Source organism: Oncorhynchus keta, chromosome 28 (assembly GCF_023373465.1).
Source record: "Oncorhynchus keta strain PuntledgeMale-10-30-2019 chromosome 28, Oket_V2, whole genome shotgun sequence".
NCBI lineage: Eukaryota > Metazoa > Chordata > Actinopteri > Salmoniformes > Salmonidae > Oncorhynchus > Oncorhynchus keta.
Genome location: NC_068448.1, coordinates 23972175 through 23998764, shown reverse-complemented (window position 1 = coordinate 23998764; position 26590 = coordinate 23972175). Strand labels below are relative to the sequence as shown.

General features: G+C 39.3%; 2 protein-coding genes across 7 annotated transcripts; both read left to right on the top strand.

Annotated features, from left to right (window-relative positions):
- Positions 1 to 634: 634 nt before the first annotated feature.
- LOC118360880 (eukaryotic translation initiation factor 4E type 3-like) lies at positions 635 to 8416 on the top strand. The gene is made up of 7 exons (XM_035740401.2): positions 635 to 935; positions 2630 to 2702; positions 2882 to 2976; positions 3070 to 3130; positions 3251 to 3317; positions 6754 to 6909; positions 7055 to 8416. Exons 1-7 carry the CDS (start codon positions 772 to 774, stop codon positions 7099 to 7101), a joined length of 663 nt encoding a protein of 220 aa, XP_035596294.1. The 5' UTR covers positions 635 to 771; the 3' UTR covers positions 7102 to 8416.
- A 59-nt stretch (positions 8417 to 8475) lies between these two features.
- On the top strand, positions 8476 to 26284 carry LOC118360879 (forkhead box protein P1-B-like). 6 transcript variants are annotated; one of them, XM_035740397.2, is made up of 16 exons: positions 8476 to 8532; positions 14683 to 14843; positions 18755 to 18880; positions 19103 to 19192; positions 19330 to 19456; positions 19623 to 19764; positions 19862 to 19969; positions 20106 to 20193; positions 20307 to 20390; positions 20563 to 20782; positions 20915 to 20973; positions 21086 to 21187; positions 21340 to 21467; positions 21842 to 21899; positions 25212 to 25294; positions 25394 to 26284. In XM_035740397.2, exons 2-16 carry the CDS (start codon positions 14697 to 14699, stop codon positions 25548 to 25550), a joined length of 1719 nt encoding a protein of 572 aa, XP_035596290.1. In that variant the 5' UTR covers positions 8476 to 8532; positions 14683 to 14696; the 3' UTR covers positions 25551 to 26284. The 6 variants fall into 6 exon arrangements, with proteins under 6 accessions (XP_035596290.1, XP_035596291.1, XP_035596292.1 ...); XM_035740398.2 differs by having other exon boundaries at positions 8487 to 8619; positions 19333 to 19456; XM_035740399.2 differs by having other exon boundaries at positions 8487 to 8619; positions 25215 to 25294.
- The last annotated feature ends 306 nt before the right edge of the window (positions 26285 to 26590 follow it).

Sequence of the window (26590 nt, the reverse complement as noted above, 5' to 3'; positions counted from 1 at the left end):
ATTTGCACTATATATGTACATATCAACTTCCATTTCCTCGTACCCCTACACATCGACTTGGTACTGGTAGCTATCATTGCTCATTGTGTATTTATTCCTTGTGTTAGTTTTTATTGTGTTTTTTTGTTGTATTTTTTTTTGTATTCTGCATTGTTGGGAAAGGACAGTAAGTAAGCATTGTAACTGTTTGTCACATGCTTCCTAAACAAAAGGTGTAGACTATGGAAATGTATTTGATTATAAAGGGCATTTATAATGTTCATTTACACATTCAATTCATCAATCTATTTTATATTGGCAGATGCAATTGTCAGTGAAAATATCACTGTCATGCTTAGATGTTTTAGTCTGAGTACCAGTTTGTTTAGTTTATTCTACTCTTTGCCACTCCTGTCATGATAAACTTTGAGTTCAAGGTGTGGAATGTTAGATTAACAGACTGGTACCCATGCTGGCCATAGATGTTTAAGGTCATGATACTGATTGAATATTATGATCATTCTGGACGATTTAGACATATTTACTTTATTGATGTTTGTGTAATGGACTGTGAAAAGCAGAGAACAAATATATTATATTCTACAGCATCGCGCCTGCCGCTTTTGGCAAGAACGTTTGGTCTGCAGACAGCAATACGTCATTTTACTGTTGTGGCGGCAGAACAGTGAAGCGACGAATGAGTCAGCAGAGTAGGCACTTCCGATACAATCAAAGGGGAAAACGAGATATTTAAAAAAACAATCAAATCGATCATTTTTTACAAGCAAGGAAATGGCAGTTCCTGCTGTCCCGAATCTGCAATTGAACAAAACAGTAAGTCAAAACTCCCCCGAACGTAACATCCATATCGACGAAAGAGAATTGGAGAACATCACGAACAACGATGGAAACGGCACTCTCCCATTACATTCTCCGTGGACTTTTTGGCTTGATAGGTAAGCTCACCATTTTATCATTACGTGGACTTAATGGCGATTCATTCTATGCTTTCATGGGATGAGTTTGTCAACAAAATTGCATTTGCGATAGCTAGAAAGCCTTCTTGCCAAAACAAAGGAGTAGGCCTTGCAATCAGTTATGCGTATAACGCCGCAGAAAGGCAAGATGACTACCATATTCATTATATGATTATTACACTTGACTATAAGTCTGTTTTCGCAATCACGATACATTGTTTCTTATTTCTCTGGTGATTTGATACCTTGCGCACCATTAGAACATGTTCTCAAACTCAGTCTTTGATTTATTTTAAAACTTCAGATCACTGCTTCACTGTATTTGTAAATAGTATTGTATTATGGGAGGTGTACACATGACCTGCAGAAATTGGACTTTGTCTATTTTCATGAACACTGAGTGCTTGTATTGGGGCATAGTCTGTTAAGACCTTGGGTTGGAGAAAGCACTTGGCCCTCTGATTTGTTGTAAACATATATATTTTTAAACATCGGCCTAGTGGTGAAAGTGTTTATTTCCAATCTCAAGACTAAAAGTCAAATCATAGGCTGGTCTGTTTTTGTTTAGGCTATTGCCATCCATTGACACTTTAATGTGGGCAATTTTTCTCTGTCTTGGTTTCAATTTAGATTTTTTTTCTAATAAAAACATGTGCATTGTGATGGATTTCACAATGGCCATAGATTATCATTTTGCATATACAGATATTTCCTTGTTTTTTTATTGAAATTGTATATCCATCAATGTACGTCTCTGAGAGAACGCAGACAATTTAAAGGGGGTCATTCTTGTTTACTGCTGGGCTAGAGTCCAGTGGAAAGGGGATTGACACCTGATCTCCGACCTGGCTGTTTTGAACACAACCTCTTTTGGCTGAGTTATCTAGTAAGGCCTGTTTACAGAGTGGGAGGAAGGCTTGCTATAGGTACAAAACTAAACAGGTTATTTTAGGTCTGATTGCTAGATACATTCGTTTAAATATTGATATTTTTTAGTGCTGAGCGATTCCGAGTTCGGTTTCGTTTTTGGATATTTTTAGGACTGCTAGATAGATCATGCCAGATGCGGAGTTATAAATGTGTTTAAATGTTGATGTTGTGCTGAGTGATTACTAGGTCGTTTTGGAAAAATAGTCCGTTTTCGGTTTCGATAAATTAAAAAAATGCATTATGTGGGTTAAATGCTGTAACAACACAGAATAAACAAAGTGATGGTAATGACTGTCCATTTTACTTTGGCTTATTGGGCTCCTGAGTGGCGCAGCCGTCTAAGGCACTGCATCTAACTTGTTAGATTCATCCAATGTCTGTCATGTTTTTGGAATACGTGATCGCGTCGTCGCTGCTCGCACTGCTTCTTGTGCGCACGGAGTGCTAGTGCGCAGGTGATGGTCTGTACAAATCGGATGCAACCCGGATATAGACGGTTCATGAATCGACGTAGTATAACATGAGTCTCCAGTTTTTATTATTCCACGGTGCTTGGGCCCCACAGGCTTGCTTGGCAAGAACCAACGACAACAAGCAGCTGCATGCGCAATGTATTCTGATCATGTTATGATCATTGTAGATCATAACATGTCTCAGAGATCTCTCTAGAGAAACGCCATCGGTCATCGAAAAACATTTCAGTTAATCGCTCAGCACTAATGTTTTGTTTATCTTTCCTCCAGATCTTTACCAGGAACAACTGCAGCAGAATGTGAATCAGGTCTGAAAAAAATCTACACTGTGCAAACAGTTCAGGTAAGGTTTGCGTGATAGTTTAGTTGGGTGTTTTAAGGTCTGCCATCACATTATTATTATACATACACATGTACTGTACTCTATGTTATGGCTTTGTGTTTTTCAACAATAATGCAGCAATAATATGAATTTGATAATCATGGTAAAGAACCTATTTTCCCTTGCATCTTTTTGAATAGAGCTTTTGGAGTGTGTACAACAATATACCTGGAGTGTCCAGCCTACCACTGAGATGTAGCTATCACCTAATGAGAGGGGAGAGAAGACCACTCTGGTGAGCCTAACTCACCTAATTCGTACATAAACACAAGTCTATGCATAATTATATTATATGACCTTTCATTTACTATTATCTTTTTTTATCCAGGGAAGAAGAGAGTAATGCAAAGGGGGGAGTTTGGAAAATGAAAGTACCCAAAGAAAGCACTGTAAGTACGATACAAGTAATCTGTTATTTTTTAATAATTCATACAAATGTCATTTATCATGTTTGTTGAGTAAATGTGTGTAGTGTTGATTACATACTCAATGTGTCTTCATTTCCCCAGCCTGCTGTATGGAAGGAGTTACTGCTGGCCACTATTGGGGAGCAATTTACTGATTACTGTGCTTCAGGTAAGAGTGTGAAGGGAGAGAGTACATCGTGTGCAGTGTTTTTCAGACTCCAACTGTGGGTTTTGGTTTACATGGTCTGTTGTCAACTTGTACAGTCATGTCTAATGAGTCCGTCAACCATACAGAATAACTCTGTGAAATGCCATGCTCATCCAATGGTTGCTGGGCCTTCGGATGCCATCCTGTTCTACATTCCTCAGATTGTTCAGGTCCCGCGCTATGACAAGATGGGCTATGAGAGAGTACATCCAGTGGGTGGCCCAGAAGTCTCAGCTCTTGGCCTGCTAGTTCATCTGGAACATGAAGACTAACATCTACCTGAATGAGGAGGCACACCACAAAGACCCTGACATCAGGGATAATTTGGGGGAGGTGATTGAGGAGATAATAGGCTCTGTCTGGTGCAGTTAAATACTACCAGAGAGTTTGACTTGTACAAAATCACCAACGTATCTGCCATCAAGCTCACCCCAAAGGGAGATGAGAGGAAGAGGGCATGTCTCAAAGCTGTTTGACAAGGTCTAGCAATGCTGCTACCTGCCCAGTAACCCAGAGGTCATTGTACTGGACATTGACTATGAGTCTAGAACACCCATACAGAGTGCTGCCAAGGCCCTGTACCTGGCTAAGTTTAAAGTGAAGTGTTGTGGGGTCAGTGAGCTGGAGAGGAAAGATCTGCGTTGTCAGACTGACTCCCAGGACATGGAGCTGGGCGAAGACGTAACTTGCAGGATCGTCTGGCAGGTCGCCATCTTTAAAGTAAGATGACTGCAGACAGGATGTGCTGGCTCTCCAGATCATTTGTCTAAGAACATCTTCCAACTGGTGGGACTGGACCTGTTTTTGTTTCCCTACAGAGTGGTGGCTACCGACCCTGGGTGTGGTGTGATCGAGTGTATCCCAGACTGTAAATCCCGTGACCAGATGGGCAGACAGACTTTGGGATGTATGAGTACTTCAGAAACCAGTATGAAGACGAGTCCACTCTAGCCTTCCAGAAGGCGAGGCATAACTTAATCCGTAATATGGCTGCTTACACCCCGCTGCTCTTTCTGCTACAAATCAAAGATGGACACAACAGGAACATCATGCAGGACAGCAAGGGACGGCTTATCCACATCAACTTTGGCTCATGTTTGAGAGTTCTCCTGGTGGTAACCTGGGCTGGGAGCCAGACATCAAGCTGACTGATGAGATGGTGGTGATCATGGGCGGCAAGATGGAGGTCATACCTTTTCAAATGGTTTATGGAGGTGTGTCAGGGTGTACCTGGCTGTCAGGTCCTACATGGATGCAGTGGTGTCTCTAGTCACTCTGATGCTGGACACTGGACTACCATGCTTCAGAGGACAGACCATCAAACTGCCCAAGCAGCAACTCAACCTCATGAGGTTGCTGCTTTCAAGGTCATCCAGATTTGCTTCCTCAGCAGCAGGAGCAAGACCTACGATATGCTTCATTCAGTATTACCAGATCCCATACTAATGACCTGCTGCAGTATTATCACATACTGAAGACCTGAGACCTGTCTGATAGGAGTCCTTATTCTCTATATATGCAGTAACCTCTGCATTAGACTGTCTGTAAAGTCAGAGGATGTCCTATATACAAAGTAATTATCCTCGGCTTGCTGACTATCCAGCAACTTGTGCACTTTATAGATCGTTGTATTTCACCCACCTAATTGGACCCTGATCAAGAGCTGTTATACTAGAGAAATCACACGGACCAATCACACAACCTCTATCTAACTGAACTCTAATACAATCAGAAAATCTCACGGTCATCAATGTATTGACGCAATCACATACTAAGTGTGTGTCCAGTAGTCAAAAGCGATGAGTAGATCTTCTCTCGGGGGACATTTCTAATGGTGGCGCTAGTGACATCTGTCTTGAGTCAATCACATACTGTGTGTGTAGCTGCTCCAATGTAGTTGGGTCCAATTCAGAATAAACCAGTGTTTTGTTTACCTACTAACCTTCTAACTCTGCATGTCTCACAACCAGACCTTCTAGTAGTAATGTCTTGTATGGATTTAGTAGTGGTTTTTAAAAAGATGTGTGATTCTGTTTGGAGACATTCTTTCTGCACAAAGAAATATTTAATTTGCCTTCAACCCTGTACTTCAATCTCCTGGATTTGCTTTTAGTATGAATGGTTGCATCACCGCCAGGTATGGCAACTGCTCGACATTTGACCATAAGGCGCTACAGAGGGTAGTCTGTACGGCCCAGTACATCACTGGGGCCAAGCTTCCTGCCATCCAGGACCTCTGTACTAGGCGGTGTCAGAGGAAGTCCCAAAGAATAGTCAGACTACAGTCACCCAAGTCATAGCCTGTTCTCTCTGCTACTGCACGGCAAGTGGTACCGGAGTGCTAAGTCTAGGACCAAAAGGCTCCTTAACAGCTTCTACCCCCCAAGACATAAGACTGCTGAACAATTAATCAAATGGTCACCCGGACTATTTGATTTAGTGTCTTTACACTGCTGATACTCGCTGTTTATTATCTATGCATAGTCACTTTACCCCTACCTACATGTAAAAATTACCATGACTAACCTGTACCCCCACACATTGATTCAGTACTGTTACGCCCTGGATATAGCCTAGTTATTGTTATTTTATTGTTACTTTTTATTCTTTTTACTTTAGTTTATTTGGTAAATACTTTCTTTAAATCTTTCTTGAACTGCATTGTTGTGGAAGGGCTTGTAAAGTAAGCATTTCACGGTAACACCTGTTGTATTCTGCGCATGTTACAAATAAAGTTTGGTTTGGTGGTAGTGGTGACAAAGACCCCAAAAGCAATTTCTCTAAACCTTGGCACAAACAGAAGGGTAGTATTAAATGACAACTACACTCCTCTGTTATGCTAGATGTTATCATCTTAATGTGTGACAACAACAAATGAGATTGCTGTGAGTTGCGCTTTAGAAACCCTGCTGTTATGCTGTATATCAACTTTCAGGCTTTATGAAGATGCTTTACTTGATTGTTTGTAAAGAGAAGTAATCTTACATCTGTCTATCATTTTATATTAGATGGTATGTATTTTTGTTCTGAATGAATATGTTATTAATAATTATTTTACTTGGATGTATAAGATGAAATACCCTGTATTTATTACAGTGTGTTTGTAATATAATGTAGTCGGCTATTGGTTAAGCGCATTGGGCCAGTAACTAAAAGGTTGCTGGTTCGAATGCCTGAGCTGACTAGGTGAAAAATCTACTGATGTGCCCTTGAGAAAGACATTTATTCTTATCCGGAGTGACTTACAGGAGAAATTAAGGTTCTGCTAAATGACTAAATGTAAAGTTGTAAAAGGTATTAGAGCTTTACAATATTCCATTGTAAAATTGTACTTCAAAATACTGAAGGGTATTGATGTGTTTATCTGAAGAAAAATACATCTCTGGTTATGTTTCAGAGGATGAGGTGGTTGGTGTTAGTGTCAGCGTTCGAGACAGAGAAGATGTTGTTCAAGTCTGGAATGGAAATGCCTTTTTTGCTAATGAAGCAAACATCCTAGGAAGGATCTATGAACTTCTTCCACAGATAACTTTTAAAGCAGTATTTTATAAGCGTGAGTACTTTCAATCTTGTATGACATGATAAAAACAAGAGTAGAGTACGTGCTAGTTCACTCCATCAAAACAACGTTACTCTTCCCTTACAATAAATGAGCCTATTGATAACTCATGAGATTAATGTGTTTGTTTCTATTTCAGCACATGAGGAGCACCATGCCTTCGAAGGAGGTCGCCCAAGACATTAGCAAGCTTTGCACATTTGACACTTTGTTGTTTTTGGTCTTGGAAATTGACTGAATCTTCTGAGCTCTACTGTATTTCATGAATGTGTTATACAATTACTTCAATTTGGGCAGACAAATGTCATAGCTGGGCTTCATTTTAGGATGAATGATACATGTTCCTTAGTGTGAGTTTTTTTTATACAAAGATATTTAGCTAAACCACACTTTATCTCAACAGTGCACTTTTACCAGAGCCTTTTAGTTTTCACAGTTTCCTGATCTTACATTGAATTTACATTGTTCCCTGATTCTAGAATGAATGGAGAGTATTTTCCTCAAGCCAGTATTATTCATACAGTTTTATGTGAAAATTGTTGCACATTCAAATGTTTTATTTATTTGTTTTTTGGGGTTTGTAGTTTATTTTTGGCGGGGGGGATCTTAACTGTTACTGGTTGTTAGTTTTGTTAAATAACACCAACTTTTTTTTACAAACACTAAATCACCACTCTGTGTGTTACCAGATAAATGCTATAGTTTAGTTTACCCTGAGTGTTTTGGTAATCACCAGTGGGTCATTGTACAAACACACTCAATTGTTGTTTCCGAAATGCACAACAGGCCTTTTTAATTTTTACTGTAATGAACAGGATTACTAAGCAAGGAATCTAGACTACGCCTAGATGGGTATCAGTTTTCTGAAGAATATCAATTGCACATGTCAATTGGTTCATTCTAATTTTTTTCTTCACTTTTGTGTTTATTACATTTCTATCATGAATATTGTTCTCATTTAAACTAAAAGAGCCATTTTGAAATTCAAAAAAAAACGATATGATGTATGAACTGTGCTTTGGGTTGAATGAATACTTATCTTTACCAAAGACCTTTCTAACTCTCTCTCTCTCTGTCATGTGTGTGCACAAGCATGCATGTGTGTGTGCATGCTCCTTGCCAAGCTTTTTAAGTTTTGTAACCTGTTGGTTGTAATTGTCATCAGATGCGGTCTCTGTAGTTGATTGATTGAGCTTCCCTGTGACTCAGGTCATCCATGTTCAAACACTAAGCACATTAATTAGGGACGTTTTTGTTGAAAGAAACAAATAATCGGACATAATGTAGCTGGACTTTCTGGCAGTTTTTACTATAGTGCCCAGTCAAGGTGAGATCTCAGCTGATTGTTCATCTTTGGAATGGTGCCTTGTGTTTTCCACGGGTTTCAGTCTTGAAAGTTGTTTATTTTTAACATTGAACCAGTCAAAATGTAAAATCAATATTTTTGCTGAAAGATTTTGAAATGTTGGAAAAATTAAATGCTAAACAATCATGCCTTGTTTATCTATGGTCTCTGGTGCTGTTTTTTGTTTGTCTTTTAATCAGGTGGCTGTGATGTCATCAAATGCACAGTCCAGTGTCAACTGTTTATCTGTGTTTGCTAACGGTGGTTGCTGAGTGAGTGTATTTCAATCGCTTCTTATCTTGCTCAACAAGACGTGCCAAATAGCTAGCTAGTAGCTCAGGCTACACATTGATGCCCCGGTAAGTAAATGGTAGATTGCTCTTATTGGATAGCTGATGCCATTTATTCATCTCGTTAGCTAGCCTAGCCAGCTACTAGCCAACAGGCGGTAAACAACCACACCAACCCGTTTAGCTAAATAACATTCACGTTATACAACGACGAAATGGCTTTTAACAGCGAGTTAACTAAACAATATGTTTGATCTCTTGGATAGCTAGCCAAGGTTAACGAATTCCAATGTTGTTCGGTAACTTGCCTATCTACGACTGCTAGCTGTTCGCTACATTTACTTGCTAGCTAACGTTAGCTTTAATACCAAATATGTATTTATGAATAAACCAAGATAGGCCACAGCCATACGTTAAAAATGGGAAGAAATGAGTCAAAGTGGACAGAACAATAAAGGAGTTGGGCAGAGTCAAGCAACTATTAGTAAGTTCCTATTGGCGCGTTCTAGCATATATTTGCATATATTTGCCTTAGGGAACGCCTACTCTGAAGTGCGCGTGTGCACTCCTCAGCAACGCATTTGTTTATTTTTTTACTTTCGCAAAGGGTAAAGTTTACATACTGTTTGTAACATTATAGTTTTGGCAACAGAAAACTATTGAGTTCAAAAGTTTCAATTAAAAAATGTGCAGAATTTCGGCCAAAATCCATCTTGTTCCCTCTTCTATCACTGCTGGCCACTAAGCTTCCTCTCACTACCAAATTTGGTAGTAAGTGCAACCGCCAAGCGGACGCTTCACATTAATACATCCGGTGTTTTATCCTGTTCGTTGTTCTGTGTTAATACTAGCTAGCTAACGTTAGCTAGAAAAGTACATTTCCATGGTCCGTAGTTATGTTGTAGATATTTTGCCGTCTTTAGCTAGATAACGTTAGCTAAAACAATGCATTTCCCAGTGGTGGAAAAAGTACTACAATTGTCATACTTGAGTAAAAGTGAAGATACCTTAATAGAAATTGACTCAAGTAAAAGTGAAATTTACCCAGTAAATTACAAATTGAGTAAAATTCTAAAAGTATTTGGTTTTACATATACTTAAGTATCAAAAGTAAAAGTATAAATTATTTCTAATTCCTTATATTAAGCAAACCAGACGGCACAATAATATTATTTTTACATTTACGGATAGCCAAGGGCACACTAACACTCAGACATAATTTAGAAACAGCATTTGTGTTTAGTGAGTCTACCAGATCATAGGCAGTAGGGATAACCAGGGATGTTCTCTTGATAAGTGTGTGAATTGGACCATTTTCCTATCCTACTATTCATTCAAAATGTTAAGAGTACTTTTGGGTGTCATGGAAAATGTATGGAGTAAAAAGTAGAATACAATTATTTACGAATGTAGTGAAGTTGCCTAGTTTAATAAAGGTACCAAAAGTAAAAGTTGTCAATATAAATAGTAAAGTACAGCTATCCCCAAAAACAACTTGAGTAGTACTTGAAATCATTTTTACTTAAGTACATTACACCACTGGCATTTCCTTTTTTCTCGCTGTGAAATGCCCCATTTCAACAACACCAGCTAAGAAATTGTAGCCTCTTAAGACCAATTGACTGTCCCTCTTCTGTTCCCATGTGTTTGGCAATCTGATTCATGGATGGATGTGGCCCCCATAAACTGGATGGATGTGGCCCCCATAAACTGGATGAATGTGGCCCCCACACATACTATACCCATAGCGTCTTGTGCCAAAACCGGAGTTTACTTATAATAACTGCAAAGAGTTTTCAGTTGGGCAGGTGTATGTCTGGCAGGTGTGCTGTCATTAAAGCATTCACATTAGATGTAATGCGCTGAAACGTTATCACCCCATGCTGTTTTGTATATTTTTGCAATTTAGTTATTTAGGCTAGAAGTTGCTACAGGATATGTGATTCTCCATACCCTTTACAGGTTTGCTAATGGAAAGCCTCGTACAAGGAATTTTAACTAACCTGTTATTGATGATATTTTCTTAATTCTCAATTCTATGGAGAAAAAAATATATCTTAGAAATGTTCATGTCCAGTTGCAGGTGGTTCTACAAAAAAAACAGCAAAAACTCAAAGATATTAAATCCACATTTTGCACCTAGTGAGGAGTTCCCTTGTCATTTTAATTCCAGACATCTTGCATTTCCCAACATCTTTACAGGAACTTGTTGTATTTTTCATTTTCATTGTTGGACATAAGACTAAAAAACATCAAGTGATTTTAATTTTAAAAATCTGTTCCCAAGTATTCCCACGGATGTAAGCAAGGTTTGAAATGATTATGTTTTAGTCAAACTTTTTCTTTTTCTTTTTTTTATCTGTTTGTGCTTCTTGCGGTCAATTTGCTGTCTACAAATGATTTGTAATTATGTTCCGTCCCCCCAACCATCCACTCAAGAAGAAATCGTCCCACGACTGAATCGAATTGATGATCCCTGGCATACAGCATATTATGATCATGTAGGGACCAGTCAACCTGGCTGACAGAACAGATGCTTAATGTTATACTGCTGCTCAAGCTGATCCATGATAGAGTTTGATGGCTTTGAGTGGATATTCTATTCAGAATCATTATCCTGTGGTGTCTCCCACAGCAACAAAGAAGATGATGATATAGGCCTAGTCTAGCATCATCCACCTTGTTTATGAAAATGGCAATAAAGCTAAACTTCCTGCGGGTCAGCTATGCAAATGTTCAATGAAAACATTTGATTGAATTTCACATTTGCTTATTTCAATTTGCATTATCCGGTAATTGTTCCCCAGAGTGGTAAACTTAGCATGCAAGTGATTGATTAACACATATTCACTTATAAAGGATAGCCTTACAGTATGTAGGGCCCTATAATATCCACGTTGCAGAGAATGCGGACAGAATCACGGAATCCAGACATTAAAATGAAATTCAACAATATTCAAATAGGTTTTGAACTTTGTAGGAAATCAACTAAATGTATTGAACTTATTTGACAATTCATTAATTTGCCCAAATTAATCATGTCATGAACAAAATGCGTCAGTGATTTTTATTTTACTGCAACTTTCTGAAACGTGTGTGGGGGAGTGTGCATGTCTACACTTTGTGTAACTTTTAGCAATTATGCTAATGATTACCTTCTGGTAAAGATGGAAAAGCTTTCCCGATAACCTTCTCAATTAGCCTGTTAGAATGATACCATGATTTTATGCATCAATCCACAGGCCATTTGCTTAACAAACTCTGCAATCACATGAGCACTACAGAAACATCACTAACCAAAGGTCTCTTGCTGGTGCACACTTGCATTAAAGGTTAACTACACCCCAAAATAAAAATGTCTTCTATTTTTCCCAGACTTCCAAAGTGGTCACCTGATGTGGTTTAAACATTGTTGTGGACTTAAAACATCCAATGTTGTTTTTCCCACGCCTATGATTTTATAGTGCCCTACTAATGCTTTGGTGCAGGCATACAATGCCTTTTGTTTGTGGCTCTGAATTATAGTTTTGACTAAAAAAGAGTGACAACTCCCAATGGAAACACAGGGGAAATGTTGATCCCCAAAAAGTAGCAAGGAGCTGAACATTAGACAATGCAATGTGCTTTCAATAAAATGAACAGAATGTAGGTATTCATTGTGTATGCCTGGACAGACAGGAATTGCAGTGGGCATATGGTTTGCCCTTGTTCTATTTGCAGAGTGTTCGTGTTTATGCAAACAGGCGTACTCCTGCATTTTAAACCACAGCACCTGTTCGTGTGTTCACAGTCCACATAGGCTACACACTTCTTACGCTACTGCTTTGAACTCAGTTGAACACCTACAGTGCTGTGCCTTTTCTGCCAAGGTAAGGATGGTGTACTATTGTAAAGATGTGCATAACAGTTGATTTGATATTTTGGCTAGAACCCCAAACTCTCGTTGATGATTGTTCTACTAATTTGACCTTTCTATAGTTTGCTTTGTTATAATTCTTAATGTGATTTTTCTTTCTCATTGATCTGTCTTACAGATCTATGGTAGGCTAGGCTTTATCTAAGTCAGGATTGAAATGCATTGTGGTATAGACTAGGCCTATATTTTCGGTCCTGACTGTTGAAGTAGGTATTCAGAAGATTCCCCTCTACCCTAAAAACCTAATGTTTGTGTTGCTTGTCTGGTTTGCTAGCAGCACTGGATCCGACATTGGAAATGTTGAAGGGCATTAGGATGAAACACTGTTTTGTGTGCAAATACACCCTTGGCTGCTGTAGCCTAAAATAAACAGGAATCAGTTTTTCTGTGGAATGAAAAGGCCAGTAGGTACTGAAGTCAGACTTGATAGGCAATGCAATATTGTATCTAACACTAGGTTAGCCTATGTTTCAGCTTTCTCCAGAAGTCGATAAGTCATAAATACATACATTTGATGAATCTACGTTTTCAGCTGAGGGGACATTTGCTGTTTATTTTAGCTGTGTTGCATTTGAGTCGAACGCTTCCCCAACTGTACACACGACCCTCCCTTTAATGCGGTATTGTGCTACCTGCCAGATCTGTTTATCGCACCACCTGGTTAATGTTAAATTGCTCCAGAAGGACGACATGTTTACTCATAAACACCGAACCAGGGTCCCTTTGTTTACCGTAGCCATGGCAGCAATCAGCTACTCAACAAATATCTCCGGTTTATGTTGACAAGAGGGAAACTGTTGCCTTGATTAGTTAAAGCAGAGTAACATCTTGTCTTTCTCTGATCTGCAACAATATCGAAGATGTTTCTAAGATTGTCTTCAGTAAGAAACCGCATGTGGGCATTTCCATGTAAAAGGAACCATGAGCACTAATGTTAAATGAAAGCCTTCTATAAATTATAGTTAGACATTATTTGCCTTCTTTAAATGTAAGAAACATTGCCTTGTGCCTTGTAATTCTGTTGCCAAAAATCCATATCTTTTAAGTTATTTTCTAATTTCTCTCCCTTATGAGAGAGGATAATGAACATTCACAGAAATAACAAGTAAAGGTAGACCTACCAATTAGTTTTTTTTATTTTTTTTATGAATTATTAAGTGATTAAAACACGTAATTCTGTAACCAAATCAGTCACGTAATTACTACAATTGAATAGGCTACAATTGGAAATCCTATTCACAAACCACAGCTGGGTCACCTGCTACTGTCCTTCCTTCCACTGGCATACTGGTCTTGTCTTGTCTTGTCTTTCAGTTAATGTCACTTCTTCTGACTCTTTCTACCAACTACCCACTTTCCATTTAGTGTAACAAGCATCCTCACCCACTGACCATCGACCGATACCAAAGATCAATGGAAGTTGAAATTTGGTCAGACCGCCCTGGCCGGACCAAATCTGAACCTTTCATAAGCTTCTATATTTCACAAGTTTGGACAAAACAGTACAGAAAAGTAGAGCACACTAGAGTGGAGTACAATATAATGTACTGAACATACCTACCGCACTCTACTGTGCTGTACTGTGACGTCTAAACTTGTAAAACGAAGACGTCTGATTGTTTCAGATGTGGTCTTGTTTGGGGGCGGCGCTCATTACAATAACAGCTAGTGTGAAGCATTATACCCAAATATGCAAAATAAGGATATTGCATATTTCTACTTTTACGTACCTATTCAGGATACATCACCATGAAGTACAGATCAGGATGTAATTCCATTACTGGATGTAAATCCACTTCCCCTACTGTAGTTCAGTAACCAAAATATATTTTCAAATTCAAGGTGTCATGTAGCTGACACCCCATTCTTTCTGCAGACCTCTTTGAATCTTATTTCAGAGCTGATATTTCAGCTTTTTTGGAGAATGTGGTTGAACAAAAAAAAAGGAGGGAGATTTTAACGTAATTCTGTTACCAAACTTTGCATCTACACAGTTTGTTCAGTAAATGTGTTTTTGAAATTTCTGTGTAAATTGTTCAAAGTAGTCCATGTGCATGTAGTTATATGGGCAATCTGAATTCAAGCTTAATTCCGTTATCGTGGAATTGTGCATATGTAATTGTTCCAACAAAAAAAATGTAGCCTAAAATCAGTATTGTGGAAAGTCACTGTGGATTTACATGAGGTTTACAGCAGCTCTCTTGTTCTGTTCTCAGGTCAGTGAGTCCAGATGCATGAGTCTGGGTCAGAACAGACAGCCTGCACCAGTCCAGCCAATCAGACGGAGAATGGGGACAGTGTTGAGAAGGATGATTATCTGAGTGCTAAGCCTCTAACTCCAGAGGGTTCTGGGGCTGACAGTCAGCAGCAAAACCAGGTTACCAAACGTATTTTATAAAGTGCCACATGCTTACTTTCCACAACTAAAGCATATGGGTTCTCAAATTGTCACATTTAGCATCTTTCTTTGTTTGTATGATAGGTAGGATATCTCTCACTGAACTTTGAGCCAACTGTAGTGCTGCAGACAGAGACTGCTGAGACACTTTGTGATTGGTGGAGAAGGATAGATCTGTGTTATTGGTTAGTTTTGTTTATGCACACAAGCACTTTGTCAGACTGCCAGACAGTGTAATGTTGTGCTCGGCTTACTGCTCTGTCTTTCTCCACCCTGCGTCTCTAACTGCCAAAGACGACCACTGTAAATGGAGTTGGTCAGGTTTGTCAGCTTTATTATTGTATTTTGGTCAACTAGCCTATTTCTACATGTAGATAGATAACGCTCTATGTTTACTGGTATATACATTAGTAGAATTTGCTGGATGAAAAGGACTACGTTAAAGTGAAACACTGGTCATCACATATCTGTGTAAACTAACAACCAAGATAGTAATTGTGACTGTGTTAGTTAAAGTGAATTTGCATGTGTCACTACTACCTAACATATTTATAATGTTATTGTACTGTATAATCAAAGGTGATTTACTTAAATCATATGAAAATGTCCTTAGCTCTTTATTGCCTCTTCCAAGCATTTTTCTTACTCTGGTATTGTAGATTATATTCCTTTGTGCATTGATGGTTTGTGTATGTCTCAGTTGAGTTTGGTTACATACGGTTTGTTAAATCTCAGTTCAGGGAGAGATTAAGTATAAGGGTCTGTTATATGAAAAGGGATTATATTTTCTGGGTTTCAGAAAAGGGATGTAACTTGTTTTTGGCAACATTAGTCATAGAGCACATACCTCTCTTTGAGGACTAGCCCAGTGTTTACATTGTCCTTCATGGGTATGTGGGTTTCTGTCACATCAACAATAATAATAACAAAAGATGTTTGGGCTGGTCTGCCCTGACGTCATGGAAACAAGGATTAGGTGCAGGATTAGGTTTTGCTGATATTGTGCATACAAAAGACGAGCCTTTCCCATACCATATACATTACATTTACATTTAAGTCATTTAGCAGACGCTCTTATCCAGAGCGACTTACAAATTGGTGCATTCACCTTATGACATCCAGTGGAACAGCCACTTTACAATAGTGCATCTAAATCTTTTAAGGGGGGGGGTGAGAAGGATTACTTTATCCTATCCTAGGTATTCCTTAAAGAGGTGGGGTTTCATATTTATAATTCATTCATATAATTTATATAGTGACTAACTGGCCCATACCATATACAGTGACTATCTGGCTCTCTGAAGTTTTTTTTCTTCTGTACTGCAGACTTTAAGTCCAGCTGATGCAATTATTTTACCTTCTGCTTTAAGTCATGTAAGCCATGAGTTTATCCTCAGTATCTGCTCCAGGGTATAGGTCTATAAGGATCTTGATGAGCATCAGAGCATGTTTAGTCCGTGTGGGAAAGGGCCATCTCCTTGGCAATCCACTGTTATTGTTAGCCTAGAGTGTATGCGACATCCTCCAGCAGTTTGTTTACTGGATCCCAAACAGAGCCAGCCTTAGTGGGAATTGTTTGTTTGTGGTTCAGACCTTAATTAAGGCCCTATTCCCACTAGGACATATGAAGAAGACTCTAAGGAGCGGGTGGCGAAAGAGAATTCAACTTTTCAATTCACATTACATCCTTGCCTTACCTTTTCGTTGTGGCTGGCCACATGACAATCTTGGTCCGTAGGTCAAATTGACCGTAAATATCACAGCCACTAGCCAGAAAGCACAAACTATTCAACATTGACAAAAGTTTATTCTAAAACATATTACACTGTTGAATAATGCACCCAAACCATATTACACTGCAACAATTCACAAGCATGTATGTGCAGTCAATTTAAATGGTTTATTTTCTCGTCTGTAGGCTACACTCAATACATTTTTAGCTTCAAGACAAAAGCACAAAAAATGTCTTCATCAAGTAACGTTAGCATATCAAAAATGAATGATTTAACCCTCTCATATTATTATAAAGTACAGTAAACTACATTACAACATCACAACAAACCAGGCCTCATTTTTAACAATATCATGAAAATAATTAAATGTGGTAAAAGCGAATTGTGACAGGAAACGTGAGTATAACTGAATTCACCACGACAAGCTGTTTTATATGGAAGTCTATACCCGCCACCAAATTTGTTTTAATAAAAAGACTGATGATTTGTCAACGTGCACAATTAGTCTGTGCTTCAGTCTGACCAACTACAGCCTACTGACGACAACCACAGCTGCAGGTAGCCAGAGAAGCCTATGCACTCTGATCCCATCTTGGTTTGGCCAGGGGAAATGTAATGTCATGTTTTTATAGCCTAAAGTAGGCCCATTTATTTGTGTTCTGAGAAAGTGATTTTATATTCACACTCCGGGTGGCAAGGCAACCTACACTATATATACAAAAGTATATGGACATCCCTTCAAAATAGTGGATTTGGCTATTTCAGCCACACCCGTTGCTGACAGGTGTATAAAATTGAGCACACAGCTATGCAATCTCCATAGTCCAACATTGACTGTAGAATGGCCTTACTGAAGAGCTCAGTGACTTTCAACTTTCATAGGATGTCACCTTTAAGTGCTGTTATTGTGAAGTGGAAACGTCTAGGAGCAACAACGGCTCAGTCGCAAAGTGGTAGGCCACACAAGCTCATAGAACAGGATCTCCGAGTGCCCATGATTTTGGAATGAGATGTTCGACGAGCAGGTGTCCACATACTTTTGGTTATGTAGTGTAGGTCTTTTTAATCCAAAATGATTGACTGGAATGAATGAATCAATACAATAGTGATGACATGCTATATGAGTATCTACACGATGCAACCAGCCATACAGAGAGCTCAGCCCTGATCGTTTTTGTCAAATTTTAAACCATATGACTTAATAAATCTGGTCCCATCATAGCCCATATAAAACAGTTTATGAATGTTTATTTATATTTTTTCTAGCTGATTTATGTCATACACTACAACTAGGGTCCAGAGTTGGTTATATTAGCCTACTATCAGATCAAGAATAACTCTGGACCCCATGAACCCCCAAGTTCCTGCAAGTACGCAAGTTTACATTTGAATATTATGTGTATCCGATGATATTTTTACAAAAAGTATTGTCAGTGTGAGGCTCTAAAATGCAATGTAGTTCTGTTTTTGCTAAACTTGCCATGCATCCCTGGCTTTGTATTCATTTTTTATCTATACTAAACAAAAATATAAACGAAACATGCAACAATTTCAAAGATTTTACTGAGTTACATTTCATATACAGAAATCAGTCAATTGAAATAAATAAATTGGGCCTTAATCTATGGATTTCACATGACTGGGCAGGGGTGCAGCCATGGGTGGGCCTGGGAGGGGATATGCCCACCCAATGTGTAATGATCATGCTGTTTTAATCAGCTTCTTGATATCCCTCACCTGTCAGGTGGATGGATTATCTTGGCAAAGGATAAATGCTCACTAACAGGGATGTAAACACATTTGTGCACCAAATTTGAGAGAAATAATATTTTTGTGTGAATGGAACATTTATGGGATTTTTTTTGTATTTCTGCTCATGACGCATTGGACCAACACTTTACACGTTGCATTTATATTTTTGTGCAGTGAATTTATTTGGCTTTAATTATTATATTTACTGTAAACATCCCCAGAGCTGTGGGTGTTAGGCAGAAAGGGAGGGGTAATTGCTGGATGCCTAGCAAAAGTTGTTCATTTGTTTTGGTTTTAAAATGTAAAAAAAAAACACTTCAATGGTGTTGTTGGCATTTCGTTTTTCTGTTATTTTCCGTCATGGCTATGGCTAATCTGTGCTCATCTGTATTTGTGTGGTGGCAGGTTACAGTTTCAGTGTCTATGATGACCCCTCCGGTGGAGACTCCTCAGCAGACACAGCAGCAGGTCCTCAACCCACAGCAGATCCAGGCCCTGCTCCAGCAGCAGAAAGCACTCATGTTACACCAGGTAACTACATCATATTCACCACACAAATCTACATGTAAATGCTTTATTGTGTTCTGTTGCACAATTGTAATATTAGCAGGAATTTTTGTTAATTTCTCTGTACGTCACCTATTTTTCATGTGGATCTTCCAGTGAGATGCTGATGGCTTGAACGTGACCACTGTATTTCCTCATGACCTTCCATTAACTCAAGGTGTTTTTTTTCTTCTTTTTTTTCTACAGCAACACATACAGGATCTCTGCCAGAAACAGCAGGACCAGTTCAACGCCCAGCTCCTACAGCAGAAGCATGCTGGGAAGTCAGACCAAGAGGTAGGCCGACATGCTTATTTTTTGTCATACATCTGTAGTTTACTGTCATCTAAATGTTCCAAAGCGCTATATAAAATCAATGTATTATTATAGTATTGCTGAGGCCTCATGTGTACCTCTTCCCCACTCCCCTACAGCAGCTAGCTGCTCAGCACTTGGCCATCCAGCAGCAGCTCCTGCAGGTACAACAGCAGCACCTCCTTAGCCTCCAGAGACAGGGTCTCCTGTCTGTCCTGCCCTCCATGAGCCCCTCTGCAGCTCAGGGTAAGTGTCTACCCCCTCAGCCCCAACCCTAATCTAACATACCTTCCCCCATCAAGTATCTGCCCCATGCTTTGTTTGTTGTTGCTGTCCTCCTCCATGGCTGCAAGGCAGCTACATTTGTTTTGGTTGTTGTTGGGCAAGAATATTACTTGTGTATTTCTCCTAGGTTTAATGAAAGGGTGTGAGAATGGCACCAGCCAGCTCTCTGGTGGTGAGAATCCAGCTACTCTTCAGAAGAACCTGCTCCACAGTCAGCATTCCACCACCAATGGGAATCATCCATCACAAATCCTAAAGAAGAAAGACAGGTGATTAGTCATTTCGGAACAGTGTTTATTCATTCTCATCTGTCCAACCACTTCCTGAAGTGTTACATTGATGATATATATGTATGTCTCTCTGCAGTGGGCCTGTGGATAATCACACACAAAACACTCACCCTCTCTATGGACACGGCATGTGCAAATGGTCTGGCTGTGAGGCTGTCTTTGGAGACTTTCAAGTTTTTCTCAAGTGAGTTTCTCCTCATCTATTCAATCTCTCAGAGAGACAAATTAAGGTCAATCTCTCTTACTATAATAGTAACACTGGGTTCTAGTGGCTTCTTCAGTGTTTTCTTGTTTTATAATAGAATGTGTTTTCCCCCCAGGCATCTGAACAGTGAACATACACTGGATGACAAGAGTACAGCACAGTGTCGAGTGCAGATGCAGGTTGTTCAGCAGCTAGAACTGCAGGTACACAGTAGACAAGACATTTGCTTAAATAAAGCCCACTCATTGTACAGTACCTTCTCACTGTAATCAACTTCACATGACATCTTTGTTGTTTTATCTTCTCCTCAATGAAGTTGAAAAAAGACAAAGAGCGTCTGCAAGCCATGATGTCTCACCTCAAATCCTCTGATCAAAAGTCCAAACCAGCAACCCCAACGGTAAGTCTCTGGAGTATTAAAGTGGGCATGTCTTAAATTCAGATCATGTTACTAACAGAGTAAGATGAGAATTAGCCACAATGGTAAAATAATCACCCTTCAAAGTTTGCATTTCCTACAGCTGTGTTCTCTGTGTTGCGTTTTAAATTAATCTTTACTTTTTATTTTCTAGGGGAATCTTGTGCCCAATGTCTCCTTCTCCCAGGTGACATTTCCCAAGGTGCTTCCTTCCATGAGCTTGTCTCAAAATGCCACTGCTCCTTCTACACCCCTGACACCACCCCCAACCTCCTCCTCTATCCTCCCTCCCCACACCCTGCTCACTGTGAGCCCTGGAAGGAGATGGTACTCAGACAGCAAGACCATGAAATACAGCAAGACCATGAATCAAAGTGAGTCAGCAGATTGATGCTGAACCTAATGAGGGTAGTAGGGTACATTTTTTTATGCCTGTGGTAGTTTATCTACTTGAATGGCTTCAATCATTGATTTTAATAAAACACATTTTGTTAATTCCTTAACAGATATTGTTCAGAATAAAGAAGCTAGACCGCCATTTACATATGCAGCCCTAATAAGACAGGTAAGGAGTCTTTTCTTTTATTTCACCCTGGTTTACCCTCCGATGACTAAATGTTAGCTATTCGTAAGGAGTGAGTCTATTGTTTGCTAATTGAATGTTTGCATTTTTCCAGGCAATATTTGAATCCCCCTATAAGCAGCTGACACTAAATGAAATCTACAATTGGTTCACGCGAACATTTGCCTATTTTAGACGCAACGCCGCAACATGGAAGGTATTTCGTTGTCTATTTAAAGGGTAATTTACATGTATATGAATACCCTTGTCCTATGTTTAGTTGCCATGCCATATTCATTACGTTTTTTAGGAATGTTACATGGTATTAGATCAACTTGTATGGAATAATGTTCTTCTTTCTGACTGCAGAATGCAGTGAGACACAACCTCAGCCTCCACAAGTGTTTTGTGCGAGTGGAGAATGTAAAAGGAGCTGTGTGGACAGTTGATGAGATGGAGTTCCAGAGGAGAAGACCCCAGAAGCCTGCTGGTGAAGGGTATGTTTAACATACTCGGTATCTCCAGTAAAGCTCCATGTTTGTCTCTGTTTCTCAACATGTTAAACCTGCATTTTTGTTGGTATTATACTAATACAAACTATGTAACTAAGTTTGGGCATGATCTGATTTTTCTCTAGAAAAACTGCAGAGCAATGTGCACATTGAGTTCACAGAAAAACCCAAACTAAATGGAATTCATATAATTGAATCGACATCGGTCACTCAGTTGTTTAAAAAATAGAAAATAACTGATATTTTGGTTATTCGCATAGCACTAGTAACTAAAATAAAAGTGTCTTGTGAGGATATGTTGTCCCTCTATTTCCCAGTGTGTGTTGAATAGATGAACATGTGTTTATTTGTGACTGCAGGTCTCTCAAGAGGGAGAACACTGAACATGGTCGCTGCTCAGCTTTCCTTACTCCTAAGGTAAATGCTCTTTTGACAACTTTGAGTGCTAAACCCAGGACCGGCGTTAGGGGGCCTGGCCACATACTGTACCTCCTTTCCCGTCCAAATAAAATATTGAAATCTTGATAAATTATTGGGCCGAGAAGCATGCCGACAGAAAGACTCATTCATCTCAGATAAGCATCCGAGTGAAACAGTTCCTCTCTGTCTCCGTATGTGTAAACTGTGTATCTGATGCTGTCTGGACAAAACCAATATGGCATGTCATACTATTTCTGTCCAGACAGCGTCAGATAGATGGTCTACATATAGTAAGACAGAGGAGTGCTGTTTCGCTTGCTCAGATGCTTTCTCCTGTGAGAGTTTCAGCAGAAAGGAAGAGGTGACACGAGGGCTCACTCTCGCCACAAACTCTGTCCAGAATAAGCCCAATGATATTCTGTGTCAGGCTTTCAAGAGCAGCTGTGATTACCTTTAATATTGATCAGCTTTAATATTGCAGATTGTAGCTTCCATCAATGTAATTGTCTGCATCATTTCCAATCGCCCATATATAGAGTTGAAGTCGGAAGTTTACATACACTTAGGAGTCATTAAAACTAGTTTTTTAACCACCACAAATTTCTTGTTAACAAACTATAGTTTTGGCAAGTCGGTTAAGACATCTACTTTGTGCATGAAACAAGTAATTTTTCCAACAATTGTTTACAGACAGAATATTTGACTTATAATTCACTGTATCACAATTCCAGTGGGTCAGAAGTTGACATACACTAAGTACCTTTAAACAGCTTGAAAAATCCAAAAATTATGTCATGGCTTCTGATAGGGTAATTGACATAATTTGAGTCAATTGGAGGTGTACCTGTGGATGTATTTCAAGGCCTACCTTCAAACTCCTTGACATCATGGGAAAATCCAAAGAAATCAGTCAAGATCTCAGAAAATAATGTGTAGTCCTTCACAAGTCTGGTTCATCCTTGGGAGCATTTTCCAAATGCCTGAAGGTACCACGTTCATCTGTACAAACAATATTACGTATGTTTAAACACCATGGGACCACGGAGCCACCATACCGCTCAGGAAGGAGACGCGTTCTGTCTCCTAGAGATGAACGTACTTTGATGCGAAAAGTGCAAATCAATCCTAGAACAACAGAAAAGGACCTTGTGAAGATGCTGGAGGAAACAGGTAGAAAAGTATCTATATCCACAGTAAAAACGAGTCCTATATCGACATAACCTGAAAGACCGCCATTAAAAAGCCACGGTTTGCAACTGCACATAGGGACAAAGATTGTACTTTTTGGAGAAATGTCCTCTGGTCTGATGAAACAAAAATAGAACTGTTTGGCCATAATGACCATCGTTATGTTTGGAGGAAAAAGGGGGAGGCTTGTAAGCTGAAGAACACCATCCCAACCGTGAATCATGGGGCTGGCAGCATCACGTTGTGGGGGTGCTTTGCTGCAGGAGCTTCTGGTGCACTTCACAAAATAGATGGCATCATGAGGCAGAAAAATTATGTGGATATATTGAAGCAACATCTCAAGACATCAGTCAGGAAGTTAAAGCTTGGTCTCAAAGGAGTCTTCCAAAATGCGAGCAAGGCCTACAAACCTGACTCCGTTTCATCAGCTCTGTCAGGAGGAATGGGCCAAAATTCACCCAACTTATTGTGGGAAGCTTGTAGAAGGCTACCCAAAACGTTTGACCCAAGTTCAACAATTTTAAAGGCAATGCTACCAAATACTAATTTAGTGTATGTAAACTTCTTACCCACTGGGAATGTGATGAAAGAAATAAAAGCTGAAATAAATCATTCTCTCGATTATTATTCTGACATTTCACATTCTTAAAATAAGTGGTGATCCTAACTGACCTAAAACAGGGAATTATTACTGGGATTAAATGTCAGGAATTGTGAAAAACTGAGTTTAATGAATTTGGCTAAGGTGTAACTTCTGACTTCAACTGTATGTCACCAGTAGGTCTAGTGAATATACCAGCAATCCCTGTCATTTGGTTACATACATTTCTGTTAATGCATGTAATAATTTGTTGTTTACTATTCTAATTCTGAGTGGAAACATGATTAGCAGGTTGTGAACTCTGCAACACAAGTTTAGGTTTATTTCATAACCATAATTTAAGATTTTTGTCAACTTTTTCATTGTCTTTTATTTGGAGTGCTTCATGTGAGCAATGAGCATGTCTGGTTTCTCTGTCCTGATAACGGTGAGGGAGCACGCGCCTGAGCACGCTAGTAGTAGGCCTGCTGTGTGCAAATGTAGGAAAGTGCCCATTTTGATTTCTGATTGTCTTAACTCACCACGTCCACTACTAATAATAAACTGAGCCTCTCAGTAAACCTTTTTTTTTCCCCTCACACAGTAAGGCAACGAAGCCTACAGCCATTGCAAATGATAGTAGTTCCTCACAGTATTTGAAAAATCTTTCCAACACTCCTGGCCTCGATAATCATCAAGCCTCGGTGTGAAAGAGCAAATATATCATGATCTGGTGACCCCATATATTCAGTGGAAACGTCATTAAAAAAACTGCTGTCTGTACGGTGCTCACTGGTACCAGAAACACTGAGGGCCCCGGAATAGGCAAATTAAATAGAAAGGGAGGCATACAGGTGGAGTAGAGATGAAAATTCAAGTTCTTTCAATCGCATTCATCAGGATGTTTTTAGTTGTCGGCTTTAGGTCTATCTATTTTACTTGGTCGACGATGGAAATTGTAGCCCTACTACTGCATTGGCCTATAGGCTAGTTCCATGCACTAATTTCTTTAGCCGCCAATGGGCCATGGTGTATATATGTGTCCATATGGCAGAGGCTGGTGTTCTTGCATTAGTTGAATTTTAACTTTTAGATTTTTATCATTTTAATTCAGATTTTTATGATTAACCACATAACAATGATTTTGAGAAACGAAAACGTTATCGAAATTAAACTGTTTCATGAACATGCGCATACCGTATATACAAATAATCATAACTAGCATGCAGATAGTTTAGAAATCGTATGATAAATTGTTAGCTTCCCCAAACTTGAAACTCACGAGCTGCCCATGGTCTTTAACACCCATGAAATCAATAATTTGCAAGCGTGTGCGTGCACACATGGGAGGTCCCCTAAATATATATATTTTTTTAAAGGTGCCCCGCCTATGGAGATCAAATGCCCATCCAACTTATTGGTTCTGGTACCGGCCCTTGATAAACCTATGGCGTGTCTTTTCAGGCTGAATGGCTAGAGAGTAGTAATACCTCCATTCAACCCAGCCTCTATAGGAGCTCCCTTTATGTTCTCTGTTCCAGCAGGAGGAGATGAATGCAGCTCTCTGGTATGGGAATGGATCCTACAGTGACAGCAGTGAAGAGCAGTACCCAATTCACCCTCTGTGAGTTCTATCACCATTCAAAACTAGATTTGATAGAGGAGAAATGTTTCATAATTCATTATAAGTACATTTCTTCCTTATCATTACTTTTCTTCTCAGCGTGAAAGAAGAGCTAATGGATGAGGAGGCATATGAGAATGTGCCCCATGACTGTTCAGAGACTGAGAGCTCTGATGAGCACAGCTCAGATGTGGACCAAGACAGCGGTAGCCCAGAGAGACCCAACCTGCAGCTGGCCCATGTGCCTTCACAGTGAAAGGAACTGTTTTCAAACCTGTCACTCTCTACTGCAAGACTCCCACATTGGACAACTATGAAATATACCAAATTAATATAGAACTGCTTCATATCAAGTGGAAAAACACACTATTTCTGTTGAGGAAATAAATTACTATTTTATTTATTGAGGATATTTTGTCCTCGCTGTTGTATTGGGTTTTATCCACCTAGAGCTCACGTTGAAGACAAGAGCTGATGGCGGAACCTTTAACACCCCTTGTCCTCAAATAATGCATCCCTATCGGCTTATTGTGAGGCTGTACAACCAATGACGAAGCCCTATGGGGAGCTGGCTCAGTGATGCAGACATATTTTTACATTTTCTTTCAAGAATGTGTATATCAATAACCAGAGCATTGGCAATATTTATGGACAGCACTTCATGAAGATGAATCTTTGTTTTCTCCCCCTAATTAATTTGTATATGAGAGTACCAGACAACCACCAGATTGTAACAAGTTGTTTTGTTTGACATGATATCCTTGAGAATTGGTTACTTTTAAAAGGGAGCTGTACACTGCCAAAAATATGATTTATGTGTAACCGATCTGTTGGGATATTATTATTTATGTAGCCTAATAATCGTATTTCCCCCCCCCACTATCCCAAACATGGGTTTTTGGACTTATTTAGTGTTGTATCATACATTGCCATAGTTGTGCACTAAATGCTGTCTCTAATACATTCCGTATAAAAAGTGTGTGGCGAATGTCTGGTTTGAAGCATTCATTATTGTGTTTATGTGCAGGTTTTGAGTTATGGCCGGAGTTTGTTTTAACAGTGTGGTAATGGCCATACTTCAGTGGTCAATATAATGTGGTTATCTAATGGATGGCAGGCAATGGGGTTGAAGATGTTGTTTGGCAGGAGAAGGTTCTACTGTAAATATACTCCCTTCATTCAGTTCACATCATCAACATCAACCAGCCTGGATGTGTGCACACTGCAGAGATGAGTAGGTAACCTATAGTGCCATCTATATAGGCTCATACCGTGATAGCCTATCTGACTGAGGTC